The 25,227-nt window shown below is 44.2% G+C and overlaps 1 protein-coding gene across 4 annotated transcripts in view; it reads right to left on the bottom strand.

Annotated features, from left to right (window-relative positions):
- LOC132805736 (tumor necrosis factor receptor superfamily member 14-like) overlaps positions 1 to 25,227 on the bottom strand; it is a 60,926-nt gene that overhangs the window by 20,582 nt on the left and 15,117 nt on the right. For 3 of the 4 annotated variants that reach the window (XM_060820961.1, XM_060820959.1, XM_060820960.1), the window contains exons 2-4: positions 23,854 to 23,947; positions 10,261 to 10,386; positions 5,403 to 5,552 (exon numbers count right to left, since the gene is read on the bottom strand). In XM_060820961.1, coding sequence (XP_060676944.1) covers positions 5,403 to 5,552; positions 10,261 to 10,386; positions 23,854 to 23,866 — 289 coding nt within the window. In that variant the 5' untranslated portion in view covers positions 23,867 to 23,947. The remainder of the gene's footprint in view (positions 1 to 5,402; positions 5,553 to 10,260; positions 10,387 to 23,853; positions 23,948 to 25,227) is intronic. The other variant, XM_060820962.1, reaches the window with a different exon arrangement.

Raw genomic sequence — 25,227 nt, 5'->3', positions numbered from 1 at the left:
TTAAACTAATAAGGAGTGGGGTGGTGGGACCCAGGGTGATAGTGAGGAAAGAGATCAATCTGAGACTGGTACAATTGAGAAAAGAAGTCAGTCAGTCAGGGCAGGCAGGGACAAAGCAGAGAACAAGGTAGGACTGATGAATTAAACTGCGTTTATTTCAATGCAAGGGGCCGAGCAGGGAAGGCAGATGAACTCAGGGCATGGTTAGGAACATGGGACTGGCATATCATAGCAATTACAGAAACATGGCTCAGGGATGGGCAGGACTGGCAACTTAATGCTCAAGAATATAAATGCTACAGGAAGGATACAAAGGGGGGCAAGAGAGGAGGGGGAGTGGCATTTTTGAGAAGGGATAGCATTACATGAGGGAGGATATTCCCGGAAATACATGGAGGGAAGTTGTTTGGGTGGAACTGAGAAATAAAGAAAGAGGTGATCACCTTATTGGGATTGTATTATAGACCCCCCAATAGTCAGAGGGAAATTGAGAAACAAACTTGTAAGGAGATTTCAGTTATCTGGAAGAATAATAGGGTGGTTATGGTAGGGGATTTTAACTTTCCAAACATAGACTGGGACTGACATAGTGTTAAGGGTATAGATGGAGAGAAATTTGTTAAGTCTGTACAAGACAATTTTCTGATTCAGTATGTGGATGTACCGACTAGAGAAGGTGCAAAACTTGACCTACTCTTGGGAAATAAGGCAGGGCAGGTGACTGAGGTGTCAGTGGGGGAGCACTTTGGGGCCAGCGACCATAATTCTATTAGATTTAAAATAATGATGGAAAAGGATAGGCCAGAGAAGTTCTAAATTGGAGGAAGGCTAATTTTGACAGTATTAGGCAAGAACTTTCAAAAGCTGATTGGGGGCAGATGTTCGCAGGTAAAGGGACGGCTGGAAAATGGGAAGCCTTCAGAAATGAGATAACAAGAATCCAAAGTAAGTATATTCCTGTCAGGGTGAAAGGAATACTGGATGGCTAGAGAAATTGAGGGTTTGGTTAAGAAAAAGAAGAAAGCATATGTCAGGTATAGACGGGAAAGATCAAGTGAATCCTTAGAAGAGTATTAAGGCAATAGGAATGTACTTAAGAGGGAAATCAGGAGGGTAAAAACAGGGACATGAGAGAGCTTTGGCAAAGAGAGTTAAGGAGAATCCAAAGGTTTATTACAAATACATTAAGGACAAAAGGGTAACTAGGGAGCAAATAGGGCCCCTCAAAGATCAGCAAGGCGGCCTTTGTATGGATCTGCAGCATTTGGGGGAAGATATAAACAAGTATTTTTCATCAGTGTTTACTGTGGAGAAGGACATGGAAGATATAGAATGTAGGGAAATAGATGGTGACATCTTGCAAAATGTCCAGATTACAGAGGAGGAAGTGCTGGATATCTTGAAATGCATAAAAGTGGATAAATCCCCAGGACTTGATCGGGTGTACCTGAGAACTCTGTGGGAAGCTAGGGAAGTGATTGCTGGGCCTCTTGCTGAGATATTTGTATCATCGATAGTCACAGGTGAGGTGCCAAAAGACTGGAAGTTGGCTAATGTGGTACCATTATTTAAGAAAGGTGATAAAGGACAAGCCAGGAAACTATAGACCGGTGAGCCTGACGTCGGTGGTGAAGAGAGAAATGGCAAGGGGCAGGGTGACACTGGGCACATGGACACACAAGATGGCTGCTGAGCCATCAGTTGGCCAACTTGACACACAAGATGGCCGCAGGATCACAATATGGAGAGAAACAGCAGAGCAGCTACCGACACTGCATGGGGCCACCAGGATGCCAGCACAATGCATTCACAACCCAGTTTCGGGTGAGTGGAGGAGAGAACACATGGGTAACAAACACTGCCTGCCGAAGTGTCTGGGTCCAGCCAACACCTCTTACAGAAATGCTAACAGCCTGATACCGACTCAATACAAAATGCTAATAGCCAGGGCTGCAGTAATCGTCCTTCTCAGGGAGAGTGATTGGCACCCATTACTACGGCAATGGATTTCCATGCACACATCAAAACTGACAATGTCTAAACTGAAACTGACAATGACCATATGGAAATTAACAAAGGCTGCGCTGGAACTGACAAAGACTGTATCAAAACTACCAGCGATTCTGCAACGAAACATGGCTTATTTATGGCAAAGAAAATAATCTCATTATTGACCTATCATATCACTAGATGTATAAAAGTTTCTTGACATGTGCTCCGGATCAAGAGAAGACTCGCAGCTGACCACTGTGCTGTTGGTGTCTTTCTCACCCGGAGCAATAAACTCTGTCATTGAATCCAGATTCTGACTGAGGGACTAGTGTTTTTCCCCAGAACAGTGGTGAGCAATTGTTGGAGAGAATCCTGAGGGACAGGATTTACACGTATTTGGAAAGACAAGGACTGATTTGGGATAGTCAACATAACTTTGTGCGTGGGAAATCATGTCTCACAAACTTGGTTGAGTTTTTTGAAAAAGTAACAAAAAGAACTTTGATGAGGACAGAGCAGTAGATGTGATCTATATGGACTTCAGTAATGCATTCAACAAGGTTCCCCATGAGACGCTGGTTAGCAAGGTTAGATCTCATGGAATACAGGGAGAACTAGCCATTGGGATACAGAACTGGCTCAAAAGGTAGGAGACAGAGGGTGGTGGTGGAGGGTTGTTTTTCAGACTGGAGGCCTGTGACCAGTGGATTGCCACAAGGATTGGTGCTGGGTCCACTACTTTTTGTCATTTATATTAGTAATTTGGATGTGAACATAGGAGGTATAGTAGGTAAGTTTGCAGATTACACCAAAATTGGAGGCATAGTGGACAGCTAAGAAGGTTACCTCAGATTACGAAGGGATCTTGATCAGATGGGCCAATGGGCTAAGGAGTGGCAGATGGAGTTTAATTCAGATAAACGCGAGGTGCTGCATTTTGGAAAGGAAATATTAGCAGGGCTTATACACTTAATGATAAAGGTCCTAGGGAGTGTTGCTGAACAAAGAGACCTTGGAGTGCAAGTTCATAGCTCCTTCAAAGTAGTGTCGCAGGTAGATAGGATAGTGAAGAAGGCATTTGGTATGCTTTCCTTTATTGGTCAGAGCATTGAGTATAGGAGTTGGGAGATCATGTTGCGGCTGTATAGGATTTGGTGGGTTCGGCCACTTTTGGAATATTGCGTGCAATTCTGGTCTCCTTCCTGTCGGAAAGATGTTGTGAAACTCAAAAAGGTTCAGAAAAGGGATTTACAAAGACGTTGCCAGGGTTGGAGGATTTGAACTACAGGGCGAGGTTGAATAGGCTGGGGCTGTTTTCCCTGGAGCATCGGAGGCTGAGGGGTGACCTTATAGAGGTTTACAAAATCATGAGGGGCATGGATAGGATAAATAGACAAAGTCTTTTCCCTGGGGTGGGGGAGTCCAGAACTAGAGGGCATAGGTTTAGGGTGAGAGGGGAAAGATATAAAAGAGACCTAAGGGGCAACTTTTTCACACAGAGGGTGGTACGTGTATGGAATGAGCTGCCAGAGGAAGTGGTGGAGGCTGGTACAATTACAGCATTTAAAAGGCATTTAGATGGGTATATGAATAGGAAGGGTTTGGAGGGATGCGGGCCAAGTGCTGGCAAATGGGACTAGATTAGTTTGGGATATCTGGTCGGCATGGACGAGTTGGACTGAAGTGTCTGTTACCATGCTGTACATCTCTATGACTCTATAACTATGACCACCTTAGTGAGAGATTCCAGCAATTTCCCTATTATTGACAGGCTAACTAGCCTGTCATCCCTATTTTTTTTTTACCTCCCTTTCTTAACAATTGAAAACTTCCATTCACTATTCCAGAATCTAAGCAGTTTTGGAAAATCATAGTCAGTGCATCCATTACCTTTGCAGCACGCTCTCTCTTACAGCCCTAGGAGCAAGGCACAAAGCCCTGGGAATTTGTTTGATTTGAGTCAGGATTTATTTCTGAGGTACCTTTCTCTTTAAGAAAACTCTTAAGTTTCTCACTCTTATTAGACTCTTGGTCCACACTCTCCTTTAAGCCTTGGTTTTGTCTCTTGAAGACAGACAAAATATTTGTACAGAATTTCTGCAGTCATTTCCCAAATTAATTTTGATTGCTTTTACATCCAAGGGACCACCATTTGCTTTTGTTATTCTTCTCCACTGAATACAAGATCTTGCAATCTGTTTGTTGATTTTTGACTCATTTACTTTCAGCCTACTTTCTTCTCCTTTGTTAGTTATTTTGGTCACCTTTTGCTGGTTTCTAAAACTCTTCCATTCGTTCATCAGGGCTTACTCCTCTTCCTGGCAATATTCTGAAATTTCTCTTCTCAGTTAATGCTAACATTAGCCTCAATAATTAGTCATGGATGGATCTCTTTCAACGAGGAGTTCTTTGATCATAATGAAATGTATATTCCTGGAGAACTGTCAAACATTTCTTTAAATATTCATCATTGCTAATTTACCAACATTTCAATCTAAATTCAGAGTCATCGTTATAGGTGGAATGAAAATAACGAGAAGAACTGAAGACTATAGTAACTATTATGAATATCTCTCTCTGACAGCAGCTCTTTGCTGCAATTATATGAACTAGTGACAAGGAGACAATTCAGAGAAGGTTCACCAGGGTGATCCCTGTGAGGGAGAGATTGTCTTATGAACAAAGGCTAAACAGGTTGGGACTTGACTCACTGGAGTTAAGGAGGAGGAGAGGTGAGATCATTGACAGGATTCTTCAGGGGTTTGGTCAGGGTAAACACAGAGAATGTTTCCTCTCATAGGAGAATCTAGGACCAGAGGGCACAATCTCAGAATAAAAGAGTACCAATTTAATAACGAGATGAGGAGGAAGTCCTTCTCTCACAGGGTTGAGTGTCTTTGGAACTCCTTGCCACAGAGCTGTGGAGACAGAGTCTTTGTATACATTTTAGGCTGAGATAAATACATTTTGGATCAGTCGGGGAACCAACTGATGTGGTTTTGGGTGTGTGGTCTCACGGGGGAGAGAGAAGTGACTGACAGAGTGAGGGTAGGAGGCAGAGTTGACAGACACAGTGAGAAGTGGACATGCTGATAGCATTCTTTGTGCTGAGGCTGTGCCACAATTTCGGACCAGCAGATCCTGGTGATGATTTTGCAATGAATTTAAATGTGCTGTGGCACATACTAGCACATTTATATAGTTACCTTGATGCCAGTCTGCTTGGATAGATTTCCATGAATAAATGTGAATGGGGAGTCAATTGGCACTCCCTTGGCAATCAGTTACAGAGTCAGTGTGCACAGATGTGCTAAGCTATTTGAGCTTGTGAATGTTTTCAAATTCATTGATGTAATTAGATAAAACTCGGGTCGCAATACAGACGGTGCACAGATAGACTGATATCTCACCTTTGCTCACCACCTCCTCCCCTGGTGGACAGGTGCTGTGTTTTGTACACTTCTCACAGCCATTAACAGTGATGTTCTCGCAGTGGAAACCTTCCAAGCAGTCACAAACTGTATTGTGTTTAACTGTACATGGTATGACTGGAAATGTCCCTGTATAGCACCAAACAACAAGATCCTTGTTAATATTTTGGGGTTGGTTTTACACTTGCTCTAATTGGCAGTGGCAACCTCCCATTCAGTTAGGTGGATTTAACAGAGTGGCTGGCTCTCCTACAGGGTCTCATCACAAAGAAACATGAAGGGGAGGCTGAGCCCATTTCACACAAATCATCTACAGGACCCAGTTGAGATTTTAAGATACAAAATGTTCAGTATTGTTGGCCCTTGTTCTACAGTCTCTAATAAATGTAATACAACTCAAAAACTGCTCTGATACACTCAGCATTAACAGAGCTCAGTGACCGCACTATGTACGTACCATAACTTTTCTAATGCAGTAATTTCAAATGGTTTAACTAATTTATTTTGTACCTGTTATGTTACAGTTAGGTCTGTGCACAGATAAAATGCTCAGATAGGACAGGGAGAATGGCTACTGTGCAGGAGGAGACCATTTGACCCATTGTGTGCATGCTCCCAGCAAGCACAATTCAGCTAGTCCCATTCCCCAACTTCCTGCTAACCTTTTCTCTTCAGGTATTTAATCAAAGGCTTTTATGAAAGCCACAATGGACTATGTCTCTATTTCCCATCTCAGGCAGTGCCCTCCAGATCTTAACCACTGTCAACATTAAAAAGATTTTTCTCATGCTGCTTCTGGTTATTTTACCAATCACCAGGCCCTCAATCAATCATTCTACCAACAGGGACAATTGCCCTGAAACTATTTAGATCGGTCATGATTTTGGACACTGGAAAGACAGCACCTCTGTTCAAGAAAGAAGGGAAACAGAAAGCAGGAAACTAATCAGCCAATTAACCCAACATCTGTCATTGGGAAAATACTGGAATCCATTATTAAAGCAAATCACAATGCAATAAGAAGAGTCACGGCAGGGTTTTGAGAAAGGAAAATAAATTCTGTTTCACAAAATCTGTTAGAATTCTTTGAGGATGCAATAAACAAGGCAGGGAAACCTTAGATGGAGTGCATTCAGATTTCTAAAAAAATCATTCAATAAGGTTAGCTGTTTTTCAGGATGCCCAAGAATGTAGGGAGGCAGTGGAGAAGGTAGCACCGACAGGGAACACTTGCGGACACAAATGGGCTCAAGTGTGTCTGATTCAACACAAGAAGTATCAGAAATAAGGTGGGTGAACTTAAGGCATGGATCGGTACTTGGGACTACGATGTTGTGGCCATCACGGAAACGTGGATAGAAGAGGGACAGGAATGGATGTTGGAGGTTCCTGGTTACAGATGTTTCAGTAAGATTGGGGGGGGGGGGGGGGGGTCGTAAATAAGGAGGGGGGTGGTGTTGCTGATTAGAAATGGTATAACGGCTGCAGAAAGGCAGTTCGAGGGGGATCTGCCTTTGGAGGTAGTATGGGCTGAAGTCAGAAATAGGAAAGGAGCAGTCACCTTGTTGGGTGTTTACTATAGGCCCCCCAATAGCAACAGAGATGTGGAGAAACAGATTGGGAAACAGATTTTGGAAAGGTGCGGAAGCCACAGGGTAGTAGTCATGGGCGATTTCAACTTCTCAAATATTGATTGGAAGCTCTTTAGATCAAGTAGACTGGACGGGGCGGTGTTTGTGCAGTGTGTCCAGGAAGCTTTTCTAACTCAGTATGTAGATTGTCCGACCAGAGGGGAGGCCATATTGGATTTGGTACTTGGTAACGAACCGGGACAAGTGATGGGCTTGTTAGTGGGTGAGCATTTTGGTGATGGTGACCACAATTCTGTGACTTTCACCTTGGTTATGGAGAGAGGTAGGTGCGTGCAACAGGGTAGGTTTTACAATTGGGGGAAGGGTAAATACGATGCTGCAAGACCAGATCTGAGGAGCATAAGTTGGGAGCATAGGCTGTCAGGGAAGGATGTCGTTGAAATGTGGAACTTTTTCAAGGAACAGATGCAACATGTCCGTGACCTGTCAGGCAGGAAAGAGATGGTCGTGTGAGGGAACCTTGGTTGACGAGGGAGGTTGAACGTCTTGTAAGGAGGAAGGAGGCTTACATAAGGTTGAGAAAACAAGGTCCAGACAGAGCGTTGGAGGGATACAGGATAGCCAGGAGGGAGCTGAAGAAAAGGATTAGGAGAGCTAAGAGAGGGCATGAAAAATCTTTGGTGGGTAGGATCAAGGATAACGCCTTTTATGCGTATGTGAGAAACATGAGAACGAGGGTAGGTCCGATCAAGGACAGTAGTGGGAGACTGTGTATTGAGTCGGAAGAGATAGGAGAAGTCTTGAATGAGTACTTTTCTTCAGTATTTACAAATGGGAGGGACTGTATTGTTGAAGAGGAGAGTATGAAACGGACTGGTAAGCTAGAGGAGATACTTGTTAGGAAGGAAGATGTGTTGGACATTTTGAAAAATTGAGAATAGACAAGTCCCCCAGCCTGACGGGATATATCCTAGGATTATGTGGGAAGCAAGAGAGGAAATTGCAGAACCGTTGGCAATAATCTTTTCGTCTTCACTGTCAATGGGGGTGGTACCAGGAGACTGGAGAGTGGTGAATGTTGTGCCCCTGTTCAAAAAAGGGAATAGGGATAACCCCGGGAATTACAGGCCAGTTAGTCTTACTTCGGTAGTAGGCTTGATTAGGGACAGCCAGCACGGTTTTGTGAGGGGTAGGTCTTGCCTTACAAGTCTTATTGAATTCTTTGAGGAGGTGACCAAGCATGTGGATGAGGGTAGAGCAGTGGATGTAGTTTACATGGATTTTAGTAAGGCATTTGATAAGGTTCCCCACGGTAGGCTTATGTGGAAAGTCAGGAGGCATGGGATAGTTGGTTAGTTTGGCCAGTTGGACAGAGAACTGGCTAACCGGTCGAAGTCAGAGAGTGGTGGTAGATGGTAAATATTCAGCCTGGAGCCCAGTTACAAGTGGAGTTCCGCAGGGATCAGTTCTGGGTTCTCTGCTGTTTGTAATTTTTATTAATGACTTGGAAGAGGGAGTCGAAGTGTGGATCAGTAAATTTGCAGACGATACGAAGATTGGTGGAGTTGTGGATAGTGAGGAGGGCTGTTGTCAGCTGCAAAGGGACTTAGATATGATGCAGAGCTGGGCTGAGGAGTGGCAGATGGAGTTCAACCCTGTCAAGTGTGAGGTTGTCCATTTTGGAAGGACAAATAAGAATGCGGAATACAGGGTTAACGGTAGGGTTCTTAGTAAGGTGGAGGAGCAGAGGAATCTTGGGGTCTATGTTCATAGCTCTTTAAAAGTTGCCATTCAGGTGGATAGAGCTTGTAAGAAGGCCTATGGTGTATTAGCGTTCATTAGCAGAGGGATTGAATTCAAGAGTCGTGAGATGATGTTGCAGCTGTACAGGACCTTGGTAAGGCCACATTTGGAGTAGTGTGTGCAGTTCTGGTCGCCTCATTTTAGGAAAGATGTGGAAGCTTCGGAGAGGGTGCAGAGGAGATTTACCAGGATGTTGCCTGGAATGGAGAATAGGTCGTACGAGGATAGGTTGAGAGTGCTAGGCCTTTTCTCATTGGAACGGCGAAGGATGAGGGGTGATTTGGTAGAGGTTTATAAGATGATCAGGGGAATAGATAGAGTAGACAGACAGTCAGAGACCTTTTTCCCCAGGTACAACAGAGTGTTACAAGGGGACATAAATTTAAGGTGAAGGGTGGAAGGTATAGGGGGGATGTCAGGGGTAGATTCTTTACCCAGAGAGTGGTGGGGGCATGGAATGCGCTGCCTGTGGGAGTGGCAGAGTCAGAATCATTGGTGACCTTTAAGCGGCAATTGGATAGGTACATGGATAGGTGCTTAAGCTAGGACAAATGTTCGGCACAACATCGTGGGCCGAAGGGCCTGTTCTGTGCTATATTGTTCTATGTTCTATAACTAACATGAAAGAAAGAACTGGGATAAATAGATCATTCTTATATTGGTCAACTATACTTAGTGTTACACCACAGGAATCAGAGCTCGAGCCTCAAGTATTTACAATCTATATTAGTGACTTGGATGAAGGAACTCAGTACATTTTAACCAGGTTGCTGTGGATACCAAGTTAGGTAGGAAAGCAAATTGGAAAAGGGATGCTCAAAGATTGGTGTGAGTGGAATGGGTTTCAGTTCATGGGGCACTGACCCCAGGCCTTGGATAGTAGGAAGCTACTCCGGTTGGATGGGCTTCACTTGAACTGCTGGGACCAGTGTCCTGGCAAATTGCATTACAATGACTATCTACAAAGTTTTTAACTAGTTGGGAGGGCAGAGGAGGAAAGTAAGCTTACAAAACAAGGTGATATAGCAATATCACAGGACAGCTATTTGGTCAAATTGGGACTTTATACATTTAGTGATAGCATGTGGAAAAATGGGGCATGATTATTGGTGCAATCTTGGCAATTAAATTGCGATACCCTCGTTATTCCTCCAGTATGCTTGGATGTATCTCATTAGATTTGTTCTCAATCCATTGAAATTGGCCCTCCTCCAATGACCTAGCTTTACTCTGGATTAATTGTTCTCCTCTTCCATAACCAGCCTAAAAACTTTATGATACCATGATGTCGGTCTCTTAAAGTGTTCCCCTACTTGAACTACCTCATTGCCCAGAATGAGACCCAGCACTTTCTCCTGCCTTAGTGGACCAGAAATAGATTCATGTAGAAAATTCTGAACACCAGAAGTGCTTCCCCAGATATCCTAACTCATTTTGCTCACCTTCTGCACAAGACCTGCATGCCTTACAATCGTCATCTCCATTGAAACTATCTTGATAGGTTTTGTCAGCACATGGATGGCATTCTGTGCCACTTGTCAATGTACAATGTCCATTTACTCGCTGACCTAGGAAAGAAGAATACGGTTACAAGCTATTAAGCTCCAACAAAGGAGTGTTCTACAAAGGAAACCCACAAATGTTGCTCTCAGTCCTACAGATATGCAAAGGGCAGCAGGTAGAATGTGTATGTGTTCCTCACTGTAAACATTCTTTTTAAAAGCTTTGCTTGGATGTGTCCAGGCACTATTATCGTGTTTTAACTGACTGGCTTACTGGGCATTGAGTCAGGAGTCACCTAATTCTGGCAGACAGGATTAGGGAAAACACCACGGCATTTTATAAGTATATAATGAGCAAGGAGATTACCAGGGAAATAATGGAGCCTATTAGAGACCGTGCATGGAACTGCAGGATGGTCTTAAATGACTATTTCCCACCTGCACTCATGAAGGAGAAAAATATTTTTATAGTATATTTTTATTAAGAAAAAATAGATTTTTAAATATTACAAATACAAAACAATGCAATTCAAAACAGTACAAAAATAGTACAAACTAAACCCAAATAATAAAAAAAATTCCCCAACCCACCCTCCTATACAAATGTATAAACATATATAGAAAAGTATAAAATTAAAAAAAACCTAAACTAGCTATTTAACTAAATAAATAAATAAATACCTAACAACAAACAAATAAATAGTACTAACTCAGCCCAGCCAAACAAAACACTCATACATTCACGGCTCCTCCTCCCTGGATACTGGACTCATGAAACACAATCGTTACGGCTATATAAAAGCCCTTGTTAGTGTGGCAGATAAATCTGTGTCCAGGTATTTCAAAAAGGGTTGCCATGTCTTGTAAAAATTCTCAGTTTTGTGGTGTACCATATTTGTGAGAAAATCCAGGGGAATATGCTCCATAACAATCTTCCGCCAACCTGACAGGCCTGGGGGGTTTTCGGATATCAAACCTAGCAAGATGTTCGTCCTTGCACAGAACGCGTAAGAATATTGAAAAGTTTTTTCTTATGCGAGTCTGCAGGAAATACAATGCGTAGGCCCAAAAGGAGAGAAATAGGGTCCTTCTCCACCCCTACCCCTAAAATCCCCTCCATTGCACCCACCACAGCGCTCCAATATGTTTGAAGCCTGTCACAAGACCAGAGACAATGGGTAAGAGTGCCCATACAGACCTTACACTTGGGGCATGCTGAAGATACCCCTGGTTTAAATTTTGACAAACGGTCTGGGGCTAAGTGGACCCTGTGGAGAATCTTCAACTGTAAAGCATGGGTCCTGTTGCAAATAGATATATTCCTTGCATTCTCCCAAATATCCTCCCATGCCTCTAAAGAAACTTCAACACCCAGCTCTCTCTCTCTCACATCTTGCAGAGTCGATCAGACTCATCTGAGGTGGCACCCCCCAATTGGTGATATAAAGTACTGACAGAGAGTGTATTCTTAGCCCTTAGTACCCCTCTTTCTATGTCAGATTTGGAGGGATCAGTCAAAAGTGTGGTCTTTTTTTGAATAACATCCCTAACTTGAAAAAAAAACGAAAGAGGTCTCTATTAGGTAGCTCGTACTTCCATACTAACTGATCGAAGGACACCATTACATCTCCCTCAAATAAATCACCCATGCAAGATATACCCCTAGCTGCCCAACATTTAAATCCTGAATCTATCATACCTGGTTGAAAACTCCGCATACCCACTAAAGGTGTAAACAAAGATGTTTTGCCAATATTGCCTTCCCTCTGCCGAATTGCCCTCCATGCTTTCACAGTATTGATGACTATTGGGTTATGGCAATATTCCCTAACTGTCCTCACCTTGTCCAAAAATAGCAAACTGGTAAGGGGGCACCTTGCCTGGGAGACTTTGATATCTAGCCATATTGAAAGAAGGTCCACACAAACCCAATCACTCACGTAGGTCAAGAGCAAGTTTAATTGCTAATTTTTAATGTCCAGAAGGTCTACTCCCCCCAATCTGTGAGGCAACTGCAGTTTGGCTAATTTAATGAGGGGCCGTTTACGGTGCCAGATAAAGAAGCTGAACCAACCATTCAGTCTCCTGAGGGTTTGTTTATTGAAAATCAGGGGGAGCATCCGTATAGGGGAGAGCAAACGAGGGAGAATATTCATCTTAATAAGCGCTATCCGACCCAACCATGAGACTTGAAGTACCTCCCATCTTTGGAGATCCTGTTTAATTTTTTCAAAAATTGGCTTTGAACAGCCAATCCAGACTGGAGTAATGAATATGCCCAAATAAACAAAATCCCCCTGTGACCACCTAAATGGGAATCTACAGTCACTCTCAAGAGCCAACTCTTTCATAAGACCACCCATAGGCATAGCCTCTGATTTAGCAAAATTAATCTTATACCCCGAAAAAGCGCCAAACACGCGAATGCATTGAATCAGGCGAGGCACTGAGACTGCTGGATTTGTCAAGAAAATTAGAACATCGTCTGCATACAGCGAGATCTTATGTAATTTTGACCCCACTTCTGGAGCTGATATATTGAGATCCCCACGAATGGCAGCCCTGCCGGCTGCCCCTAGAAATATTAAAATTGCTTGATCATACCCCGTTGGTAATGACCGCCGCGAGAGATACACTGCAGTGAACCATTACCCATCTTATGAAAACTTCACAAAGACTAAACCGGTCTAGAGTATAGAAAAGGTACGGCCACTCAACTCGGTCAAATGCCTTCTCTGCATCTAAAGAAATCACCAATCAGTGTATTGACTGCTGTCGGCATGCTTGAATTACGGTAAGCAGCCTCCTAACATTATTGGAGGATCTGCGACCCTTTATGAAGCCAGTCTGATGCTCTTTAATAATAGAGGGTAACACAGCCTTAATGGAGAGCCTTAGAGAGGATCTTAAAGTCCACATTTAAGAGCGAGATGGGCCTGTACAAAACACAGCCTTCCGGATCCTTCCCTTTTTTAAAGGGTAAGTGAAATATTGGCCTCTCTCAGAGATGGTGGGAGACAAACATGACTGTATGAATCATTAAACATATTCAGCATCGGGCCTGACAGTATACTTATAAATTCCTTATAGAATTCACTGGGACGTCGATCAGGACCGGGCACCTTTCCACTCTGACGCTGCCTCACAGCTTCCTGCACTTCTTGCTCTGATAATGGGACATTGAGAAAGGACTGTTGTTTGGGAGTCACACCCGGGAGCTTCAGATCTCTAAAAAAGGATTCCATTTTGGCCTATCCCTCCTCACAATTCTCAGACTGATATAACTTAGAGTAGAATCTCTGGAACGCCACATTAATTTTTTTAGAATCACGTTAGGTTCCCAGACCATTCCCTAATCGCTGTAATGGTTTGTGGGGCACTTCTCTTTCTGGGAAGGTATGCTAAGTATTTGCCTGGCTTGTCACCATGCTAATATAACCTTTGCTTTGCAAAAGCCAGCTCCTTCTTTGCCGTCTGCGTGAGCATGGAATTTAGTGCAGACCGCAGTGCCGTAATCCTCTGGAGTTTGACCGATGAGGGTCTGTCAAAGTAGGCCTTCTCGGCTGCCTTCAGCCGTGCTTCAAGGAGACATTGCTGCTCACCCTTCTGCCGCTTCCTACTGGAGGAATATGAAATAACTAACACCCTAGCATAAGCTTTGGCAGTTTCCCAGAGAACAGATGAGCTATCAACCGAGCCGATGTTGATGTCTAGGAAAGCCTGAAATTCCGTAGAGAAATACTCCACAAACTGTCCATGAGAATAAAGGGGTCCATTCGCCAGTACCTTGAATCCACTATAAAATCCTTAATCTTAACCATGAGGTACACTGGAGCATGATCAGAGATGGCAATATTACCAATCATACAGGATGCCACCAGATCCAGGGTTACCACAGGGGTCAGAAAAAAAAAATCAATCCTTGTGTGACATCTGTGCGGATTGGAGAAAAACGTAAAATCCCTACCTGTAGGGTGGAGACACCTCCAGACGTCCACCAACCCTCATTCCCCACACAAACCCAATAACTTTAGTTTGTGCAGAGGGTATCGAAGGACCTTTAGGCAACCTGTCTACTGTAGGGTCCACGAGGCAGTTAAAATCTCCCCCATAATGATGTGCCGAGACTTGAGAATTATCAGTTTAGTAAAAGCATCTACCAAGAATCTAAGAGGATGAGCTGGGGGACAATAAACATTTAAGATGCCGTATTCTTCCCCATTTATCAAGGATTTAAGAACTATAAACCTCCTGTATGTGTCTTTAACACACTCCAACAATTTAAATGAGAGATTTTTCCTAACCAATATAGCCACTCCCCTACTTCTGGTATTAAATGATGAAAACTAAACTCAGTCAAAGCCAATCTACTGTAATTTCAGATGCTCCTTGTCATCCAAATGTGTCTCCTGTAACAAAGCAATATTCACCTTCTCCTTTCTAAGACTCAAGAGTACCTTCTTCCTCTTAATTGGTGAGTGACTTCCCTTGATATTCCAGGTACACCATTTAATCAAATCATTAGCCATAATCTTCTGCAATTACATTTAAATTCCAGAGAGGAGGAACCCGAACCACAAATTGCTGAGCCTTAGTGTCGCATGGTCCACCAAATATAAAAACTACATAAACTAAAACCACTACATTTAACAAACAAACATACAAAATTATTAAAAATAAAAAACAACAAAAACCAGAAAATAAACCAACGTATAAAGTGCCAATAGCGCTGAGTAGGGAAACTCCCCCTGCCTGGAGGGGACAACTACCCGTCCTGAATTGCCCATAAATAGGCATCTAACCATCTCAACCACCTTCACTTCTCCCAGCTACAGCCACATCGCAAGCACAAGCTAAAAAGAATAAACACCCCATAGAATATCAATATGAATAAAAAAAACAATTCTTTTATAAATAAAAGGGAGAATAAATACCCCACCCATCCTTTGGTATGCCCTAACTTAGAAATTTAAAATGTACATCTTAACCACCGCCAGACATAGTTTGAACCAAATTATTATCAACAGAGGGGAAAAAAAGGGGGAAAAAAACAAAGCTCCAACTGGATTTCCTCCATTTCTTTTACAGAATAATAAACACATACCCAAGCAATGACATTTATATGTACTACAATTGTTTAAATTGGGTTAGTTTGTCCACAAAGTCTCTTGCCTTCTCCAATGTGTCAAAGAGAGATGCATGGATCCATCTAAGGTGATCCGAAGCACTGCCGGATATCTCAGGGAGTGCTGAATCCCAAGCTCCTTCAATCTTCTCTTGACACTATCATACGATTTTCATTTCTGGATCACCGCTGCTGAAAAGTCCTGAAAAAACATGATCTTAGACCCCTCGTAAATTAGGGCCTTTGGATCCTTCCCCTGAAGTCTGGAAGCCTTCATGACTCTCTCTTTATCCCGGTAATGATGGAACCGCACCAGGAAAGGACAAGGGCGTTGACCCAGACCCAACCTCCGCGCTGCGACCCGGTGAGCCCTCTCTATCTTCAATCCTCACATGCCAGTCTCTAACTCAAGGAATTTCGGAAGCCAATCTTCAACAAATTCCGCAGGCCGCTCACCTTCCTTACCCTCGGGCAGACCGATGATCTGAATGCTTTTTTCCCTGCCCCAGTTTTCAAGATCATCCACTTGGTCACGCAAATTACGAACCTGCGTCTTCAGGGTTTGGATCTCTTCCTTGAATGAACTGGCATCAGCTTCCACCACTGTGACCCTGTGCTCCACCTCATCCATCCTCTTCTCCAGGTCTCCCAGCTGCTGCTCATGCTTCTGCAGCATGAGAGAGACTGGAGCCAGCTTCTCTTCAATCTGTTTCCCCAGCATCTCGCGAGATTTCGAGAGCTGGTTCACCAGGTCCTGGAGAGTAACCGGCTCCGAGGCTGCTGCAGGCTGAGCTGCAGACCGGCCTCAGATGCTCCTCCTCCATTTTTAGGCATTGCGGGACAGCTGAAAATACAGGTCAGTCAATTTTTAAATGTTTCTTGGGGCTCCACAATCTTTCCAACGTCCCAAGAAATCCTGATGATCTGGGTTGGGTGGGTTAAAGGACCGTCCTGCTCCTGCAGCGATGCGAAGCTCTGCAGTGTGATCTTCTCAGATCACCGCCATCTTAGATCCCCAGAAAGATATTTTTATATTAGATTCCCTATAATGCAGAAACAGGCCCTTCGGCCCAACAAGTCCACACCGACCCTGCGAACAGCAACCCACCCAGACCCATTCCCCTATTCCCTACTAATGCACCTAACACTATGAGCAATTTAGCATGGCCAATTCACCAACCTGCACATCTTTGGACTGTGGGATGAAACCGGAGCACCCGCAGAAAACCCACGCAGACACGGGGAAAACGTGCAAACTCCACACAGAGTTGCTCAAGGCTGGAATCGAACCTGGGTCCCTGGCGCTGCGAGGCAACAGTGCTAACCACTGAGCCACCGTGCCGCTGGGGATTTCAGTTAGGACAGTGAGGTTCTAGAACATGATTCATATTAGGTACGGGCATAAAGGTGCATAAATCCCCAAGGCCTGATGAGATTGATCCCAGGTTGCTATGGGAGGCAAGGGAGGAGATTGCTGGAGATATTTCATACTTTGCTGGCCACAGGTGAAGTGCTGAATGACTGGAGGATAGCTTATGTGGTTCCTTCGTTCAAGAAGGGCAGCAGGGATAGGCCAGGTAATCACAGATCAGTTAGGCTGATGTCAGTGGGAGAGAAATTAGTGGAAAAAGATTCTGTCGGACAGGTTTAATTAATTTGAAAGGCAGGGATTGATCAGGGACAGTCAGCACAGATTTGTTGAAGAGAGATCCTGGCTGACAAATGTAATCCAGTTTTTTGTAAAGGTGACTACATAGTGAGGACAGTAATGCAGTTGATGAGGTTTATATGGAATTCTGAAGACCTTTGACAAGGTCCCACATTGAAGGCTGATCCAAAATTCTGGATTAGAGTGGTGCTGGTGAAGCACAGCAGTTCAGGCAGCATCTGAGGAGCAGGAAAATCGATGTTTCAGGCAAAAGCCCTTCATCAGGAATAGAGGCAGAGCGCCTGAAGGGTGGAGAGATAAATGAGAGGAGGGTGGGGGTGGGCAGAAAGTAGCAGAGAGTACAATAGGTGAATGGGGGTGGGGATGGAGGTGATAGGTCAGAGAGGAGGATGGAGTAGATAGGTGGGAAGGAAGATAGGCCGGTTGGACAGGTCATGGGGACAGTGCTGAGCTGGAAGTTTGGAACTGGTGTGAGGTGGGGGAAGGGGAAATGAGGATACTAGTGAAGTCCACATTGATGCCCTGGGGTTGAAGTGTTCTGAGGCGGAAGATGAGGCGTACTTCCTCCAGGTGTCGGGTGGTGAGGGAGCGGTGGTGAAGGAGGCCCAGGACCTCCATGTCCTCAGCTGAGTGGGAGGAGGAGTTGAGACGTTGGGCCATGGGGCGGTGTGGTTAATTAGTGCGGGTGTCCGGGAGATGTTTCCTAAAGCGCTCTGCTAGGAGGCCCCAGTCTCCCCAATGTAGAGGAGACCGCATCGGGAGCAACAGATACAATAAATGATATTAGTGGATGTGCAGGTAAAACTTTGATGGATGTGGACGGCTCCTTTAGGCCCTTGGATGGAGGTGAGGGAGGAGGTGCGGGCACAGGTTTTACAGTTCCTGCAGTGGCAGGGGAAGGTGCCAGGATGGGAGGGTGGGTTGTTTGGGGGGGGGGGGGGGGGGGGGCCGAGGACCTGACCAGGTAGTCACAGAGAATTCAATTTGATTCAACTAGAAGGATTTGAACCCATGCCCTCAGGGAATTGAGCTCAGGCTCTTGATTACTAGCCCAGCTACATTAGCACAGTGCCACCACCATTTTTACCAGGCTGATCCAAAAGGTTAGAGTCCATTGGATCAAAGGCAAGTTGGCAAGCTGGATCTCTAAATTGGTTTGCAAATAGGAGGCAAAAGGGTGACTGTGGAGGGTTGCTTTCATGATTGGAGACCTATGAACTGCAGCGTGCCACAGAGATCAGTCCTAGGACCCTTGCTGGTTGTTATGTACGTTAACAACTTGGATGTAAGTGTGGCAGGTATAATTAGGTTTGCCGATGACAAAAATTGGCAGTGTTGTTGGCAGCGAGAAGGATGGTCTCCGGTTATAGTCTGACATTGATCAGCTGGTAAATTGGGCAGAATGATGGCTGGTGGAATTTAATCCTGGTAAGAGAGAGGTGATGCATTTTGGAAGGATACACACTGACTGGTAGGTCCCGAGGGAGTACTCAGGAACAAAGACACTTTGGTGTACAAGTCCATAGATCCCCGAAGGTGTCAGCAGAGGTAGACAGGGTGGTGAAGACAGCATAGAAAATGCCTGCCTTCATTAGTTGGGGATAGATTATAGGAGCAAGGAAGACTTTTTGCAAATTTATAAAACATTGATTAGGCCACATTTGGAATACGGTGTGCAGTTCTGATCACTACAGTATCAGAAGAATGTGATCACACTCGATAGGGAGCAGGCGAGAGTCACCAGCATGTTGTGTGGGATGAACAGTCTCAGTTGAGGGGAGACTGGATAGGCTGGGCTCATTTTCCCTGGAGCTGAGGGAGAAATCTGATTGAGACATAGACCAGGGTAGATAGTGATAATCTTCTTCCCACGGTAGATGTATCTAAGACCAGAGGACATGAGTTTAAGGTGAGGAGAAAGTGGTTTAGAGGAGCCAGAGGCATTTCTTTTTCATCTAGAGGATGGTTGAAATATGGAACGCACTGCCTATTCTCGCAACATTTAAGAAGCATCTGGAGAAGTACTTACAATGCCAAGGCATAGTCAGCCATGAATCAAGTACAGACAAATGGGAATAGTGTAGTATGGTGTTTGTTGGTCACCGTAGACATGGCAGGGTGAAGGGCCTATTTCTATGACTAATCAGGTGGGCTTGTTTCATTCGTTCATGGGATGTGGATATCACTGGCTGTGCAAACATTTATTGTTCCTTCCTAGTTGCTCTTGAGAAGGTGGTGGCACCTTTAGATTACTTACTTACAGTGTGGAAACAGGCCCTTCGGCCCAACAAGTCCACACCGACCCGCCGAAGCGCAACCCACCCATACCCTTACATTTACCCCTTACCTAACACTACGTGCAATTTAGCATGGCCAATTCACCTGACCTGCACATCTTTGGACTGTGGGAGGAAACCGGAGCACCCGGAGGAAACCCACGCAGACACGGGGAGAACGTGCAAACTCCACACAGTCAGTCGCCTGAGGCGGGAATTGAACCTGGGTCTCAGGCGCTGTGAGGCAGCAGTGCTAACCACTGTGCCACCGTGCCGCCCTTAAATAGGTGCAGCTACATCCACAGCACTTGAGGTGGCAATTCCAGGACTTTAACCCAGCAATAGTTAAGCAGCAGTGATATATTTCCAAGTCACGATGGTGGAGTGGCTTGAAGAGGAACATGTTACCATGTATCATATGCCTTTGTTCTTTAGATTGTAGTGTTTGTGGATTTGGAAAGTTCTATACAACGATTCTTTGTGAATTTCTTGTCAATGATACTGTGCGTCGGTGGTAGAGGGATTTTGAAGGTAAGTTGCAAATCAAGTGTAGTGATTTAACCGGAGTCGTGTTGAATTCTTGAGTGTTGTTGGAGATGCACTCATCTGGGCTAGTGGAACGTATTCCATGACACACTCCTCACCTGTGGCTGATAGATGATGGACTGGCTTTGCAGAGACAGGAAGCGAGTTACTTGCCATGGAAAGAGCTCTCGCAGCTACAATATTTACATGGCTGGCTCAGTTCAGTTTCCAGTCAATGGTGATCGCCAGGATGTTGACGGTGGGGGAATTTAGCCATTTTAATGCCATTGAAAAGCTGTTGTTGGATGTAGTACATTAACGGGCACTGGTGTGGTGTGAATGTTACTTGCTATTTATCAGCCAAGCTGGAATATCGTCCTTATCCTGTTGTAGATGAATACAGACTGCTTCAGTACAGGAGGGCTTACGAATGGTGCTGAACTGTGTCATACATTGCTAAGAAATTAAGAAAGAATGTTGTCACATGGAGGCAGAAAGTCTGCCAGGCGATATAGATAGATTGATCGAGTGGATAAAAGAATCTGACAGGTGGAATATAACATGGGATAAATGTGAAGTTGTCCTCTTTAGCAGGAAGAATAAAAATGCAGTACATTATTGAAATGGAGAGAGCTTGTAGAACTGTGAGGTTATAGGGATAGGAGCATGCTGGTCAATGAATCATAAGCTGGTTTGCAGGTACAGCAAGTAATGAGGAAGGCAAATTAAATATTAGTGTTTACTGGAAGGGGAACAGAACATAAAAGTAAGCAGGTCTTACTGCAACTCTAGTATAGTTTTGATCAGTTTATTTGAAAAAGAATAGATATGTGCTCAAACCTACTCAGAGAAGGTTTACTCAATTCATTCCTGGGATGAAGAAAGGTCGAATAGATCGGGACTGTATCTGTTGGAATTTAGAAGAATGAGGGATGATCTTATTGAAACATATGATCCTGAGGGGACTTGGCAGGATGGATTCGGAGAAAGGATGCTCCCCCTTGCAGGAGAAACTAGGGGACACAGATTAAGAACGAGGTCTCACTTTAAAGACAAAATTACCTTTGTCAGTCAAGGGAATTCTCTTCTCCAGAACACAGCGAAGGTTGGATTACTAAATTTAATCAAGTCCTAGTTAGCTAGATTTTCGGCAGACAAGCAAGTTAAGGGTTGTAGTAACAGACATGGGAGTTAAGACCATCGAGTGACCTACCTCGGCTTCCTAAGTCCTCTTATTTTATATTCAATCAATCATCAGTGAACATCCCCATTCTGACTTTATGATGGCGAGAAGGTCATTGACGAAGCAACTGAAGATGGTTGATCAGAGGATACTTTCCTGAGGAACTCCTGCATAAATGTTCTGGAGCTGGAATCATCCTTTATGCTAGGTAGGACTCCAACCAATGCAGATGATCCCCATTGATTCCATTTTTGCTCAGGCTCCTTGACGCCACACTCATTCAATGCAACCTTGATGTCAAGGGCAGTCATTGACACTTCACCTTTGGGAGTTCAGCTAATTGGCCATGTACAAATCAAGGCTGTAATGGAGGTCAGGAGGCGAGTGGCCCTGGCAGAACCCAAACTGAGTATCAGTGAGCAGGTTATTGCTGAGCAGGTGTCACTTGATAGCATTGTCAATGACCCCTTCCATCACTTCGCTAATGATCGAAGGTTTGATACAGCATTTGTCCTGCTTTTTATGGATAGGACATACGTGGGCAATTTTCCAATTGTCGGGTAGATACCAGTGTTGCAGCTATACTGGAACAGCTTGGCTAGCGATGTGGCAAGTTTTAGTCCACAAGTCTTCATTACTTCTTTCTGAATGGTGTCCATAGCCTCTGCACTATCTAGTGCTTTCAGCCATTTCTTGATGTCACACGGGTTGAATTAAATTGGCTGAGGACTGGCATCTGTGATGTTAATGTTTCAGCCTTGGCACTGATGTGCTGGGCTCTCCCATCATCGAGGGTGGGGATAATTGTGGAGGCTTCTGTTCCAGCGAGTCATTTAATTCATGACAGGATGTGGCAAGACTGCAGAGTTTTGATCTGACGTAGTGTCACCAAGTTGGATAAAGTAGGTGTGGATTAGAAGACAGGCCGTTAGAATTTGGTGTATGTAAAATGCGAGGGGAAGGGGAAGCATTGCATGGTCCCTTTAAAAGATTGTGTTTTTTTGGTGCTTAGAGGTTTAACATGGGTGTCTGTGAAAAACAGCTTGAACGTTTGCAGGTGTACAAAGAGCACCCAAACGGATACATTTGTATCAAACGGCTGTCCACTTAGCAGACGAAGCAGCATTTTCACCAAGACAACAGGCTTTTGAATTTAACCAATCAATTTAAACCAGGCCCTTACATACCGAAAAAAACCATGAAATTTAAATCTGATGGTTTTGACAACCTAGGACCAATCCAACTATAAAAATAATGGTATGTCATCAAGGGTATAAAAGAAGGGGGCAACTGGAAAAAATTAGCAGAGCTAACTGCTATCCGCTAGAGATAACAGCTCTCAGCTCTTAAAGAAAGCACCATCGACTGACAGCGGTACAAATGATGGAGATGGCACAGAACATTCTGGAAGACGTAACCGGGCTGTAATTTCGAGAGACTAAATTCTATTGTATTTTTATATACAAGTAGGATCTGTATTTATTGGAACAGCTTACCATTAGAATCGTGTTTTTTTCAGGAATAGTTAGTAGTTAGAAGGGATTTATTCTGTTTGTTAACAGTTCAGTTAATTTGTTCACTGTTAGAGTTAGGTAAATAAATTGTTACTTGTTGATTTCAAAGTCAGTGTCAGGGCTTTATTTTATTTAACTACTAGAAGTTGCTAAAAAGCAAGTTACACCATTTTTCACAATTCTTCGACAAATTATAGGGCAAGGTGTTCCTTTGTGGGTGTTTCAGTTTTAGTTCTGAGAGGGGAACCAAGCTCAAGAAATTTAAAGGGCAAGTGAACAAATCAATAGGAAACTTGCAACTTAAGTGGGAGGACAGAAATCTAACGTGGGCATTCTTCAAGGCACAGGCATGTCAGGTACAGAGGATCTTACAATCTCAATTTGTGGGCGGCACGGTGGCACAGTGGTTAGCACTGCTGCCTCACAGCGCCCGAGACCCGGGTTCAATTCCCGACTCAGGTGACTGACTGTGTGGAGTTTGCACGTTCTCCCCGTGTCTGCGTGGGTTTCCTCTGGGTGCTCCGGTTTCCTCCCACAGTCCAAAGATGTGCGGGTCAGGTGAATTGGCCATGCTAAATTGTCCCATAGTGTTAGGTAAGGGGTAAATGTGGGGTATGGGTGGGTTGCTCTTCGGAGGGTCGGTGTGGACTTGTTGGTGAGTAATTAGATTACAGTAATTAGATTACTGTAAGTAATCTAATCTAATCTCACATTAGCTGAGACAGGCAGGACAAGTTGTCAGGACGCCCAACTTGAGACTTCCCAAACAGGTGTACTACTCACAGCTGAGCCAGGGAACCCATTCAGACAAGAGCCAAGTGAAATGTGTCAAGGATAATCCTAAAGCCTCCATGAAATTCTGTTCTATTAATGTTAGCACAGAGAAAGCAGATGCCTAATCATGACCAAAATGGCTCCTCATTAAAAAAAAAGGCCTCCCAATCAATAAGAGGAGCCACTGAGAAAGATTGTCGAGACAGCCAGGAAGAGGAGACTCAAGCAGCTTTCTTTCAACCATCACTACCACCTCGAACAGCAGCTGCTCTCACTGTGGGAGAGATTATCGGAGATCATAACCACTTGTGAATACAAAGCCAACACTCCCAGCCAATTCAAGACAGAATCATCCTCGACATGAGGATGCTGCCTGTGTTGCTAAACAAATGCCATACAGAGCTCAGAAAGGCCAATCTCACCCCCTACCCCAAACATGAGAGACAGATTCAAGAATATAGACTTACCAGGTTTACACATTGGGCAGCAGATGTCCAGATGTTTATACTCCTTTTCACTACACTGACTGTGATGGCTGATGCACGATACAAAGCTTGCAACCTGTACAGGTTAACAAAGAGCAACTGATGAGCATTTCAGTCAGATATTCATGATAAAATTACAAGTGCAGCATAATCACACAGGGGATGACATTATGGACTTGACGCTGACCTTGCAGTCTGGGGTTACGCTCATAGAAACAGTGCTCAGTGAGAAGATCCCATAATATGCCATTCCCACCCAATTATCCATAACCATTACTGTCCCACCCAGTCTAATCCCACACTCCCCCTCACTCCCTACGTCTTTTAATATCCCACCCACCCTCCACTTTGTTCACAAGAACCTATCCAATTCTCTCTTTGGGAGTCGCTACATCTGAACACCATTTGATGACATGGTGATCCTACGGCGCAACATCGAGGGCCGAAGGGCCTGAACTGCGCTGTAATGTTCTATGTTCTATAACATGAGACAGGGAGCACAGATTGTGATGTACGCAACTGATGTTTCTTTTATTTTCCAAAAAACACAATATTCAATTATAACATTAACACAGAATATAGGAACAGTAGTAGGCAATTCAGCCCAGTGATCATAGCTGAGAATTGAGCTCAATACCCAAATCCCTCCTTCCTCCCATATCCCTTGATTCCTTTAACCACAAAAGCTGTACTTACCTCCTCCTTGAAAACACAATATTTTGGCTTCAACCATTTTCTGTGGCAGTGAATTCCACAGGATCACCACTCTCAAGTGTGAAGAAATTTCTCCTTATCTCACTCCAAGAATATAGAACCATACAGTGCAGTACAGGCCCTTCGGCCCTCGATGTTGCACCAACCTGTGATACCGATCCGAAGCCCATCTATTCGACAATATTCCATTATCATCCATATGTTTATCCAATGACCATTTAAGTACCCTTAAAGTTGGCGAGTCTGCTACTGTTGCAGGCAGTGCCTTCCACGCCCCAACTATTCCGAGTAAAGAACCTACCTCTGACACCTGTCCTATATCTATCACCCCTCAATTTAAAGCTATGTCCCCTCGTGCTAGCCATCACCATCCGAGGAAAAAGGCTCTCACTGTCCACCCTATCTAATCCCCTGATCATCTTGTATGTCTCTATTAAGTCACCTCTTAACCTTCTAACAAAAACAGCCTCAAGTCTCTCAGCCTTTCCTCATTAGACCTTCCCTCCATACCAAGCAACATCCTGTAAGTCTCCTCTGCACCCTTTCCAAAGCTTCCACATCCTTCCTATAATGTGGCTACCAGACTGTACGCAATACACCAAGTGTGGCTATACCAGAGTTTTGTACAGCTGCAACACGACC

Source organism: Hemiscyllium ocellatum, chromosome X, assembly GCF_020745735.1.
Source record: "Hemiscyllium ocellatum isolate sHemOce1 chromosome X, sHemOce1.pat.X.cur, whole genome shotgun sequence".
Taxonomy (NCBI): domain Eukaryota; kingdom Metazoa; phylum Chordata; class Chondrichthyes; order Orectolobiformes; family Hemiscylliidae; genus Hemiscyllium; species Hemiscyllium ocellatum.
This window is presented reverse-complemented; position numbering and strand designations above follow the sequence as displayed.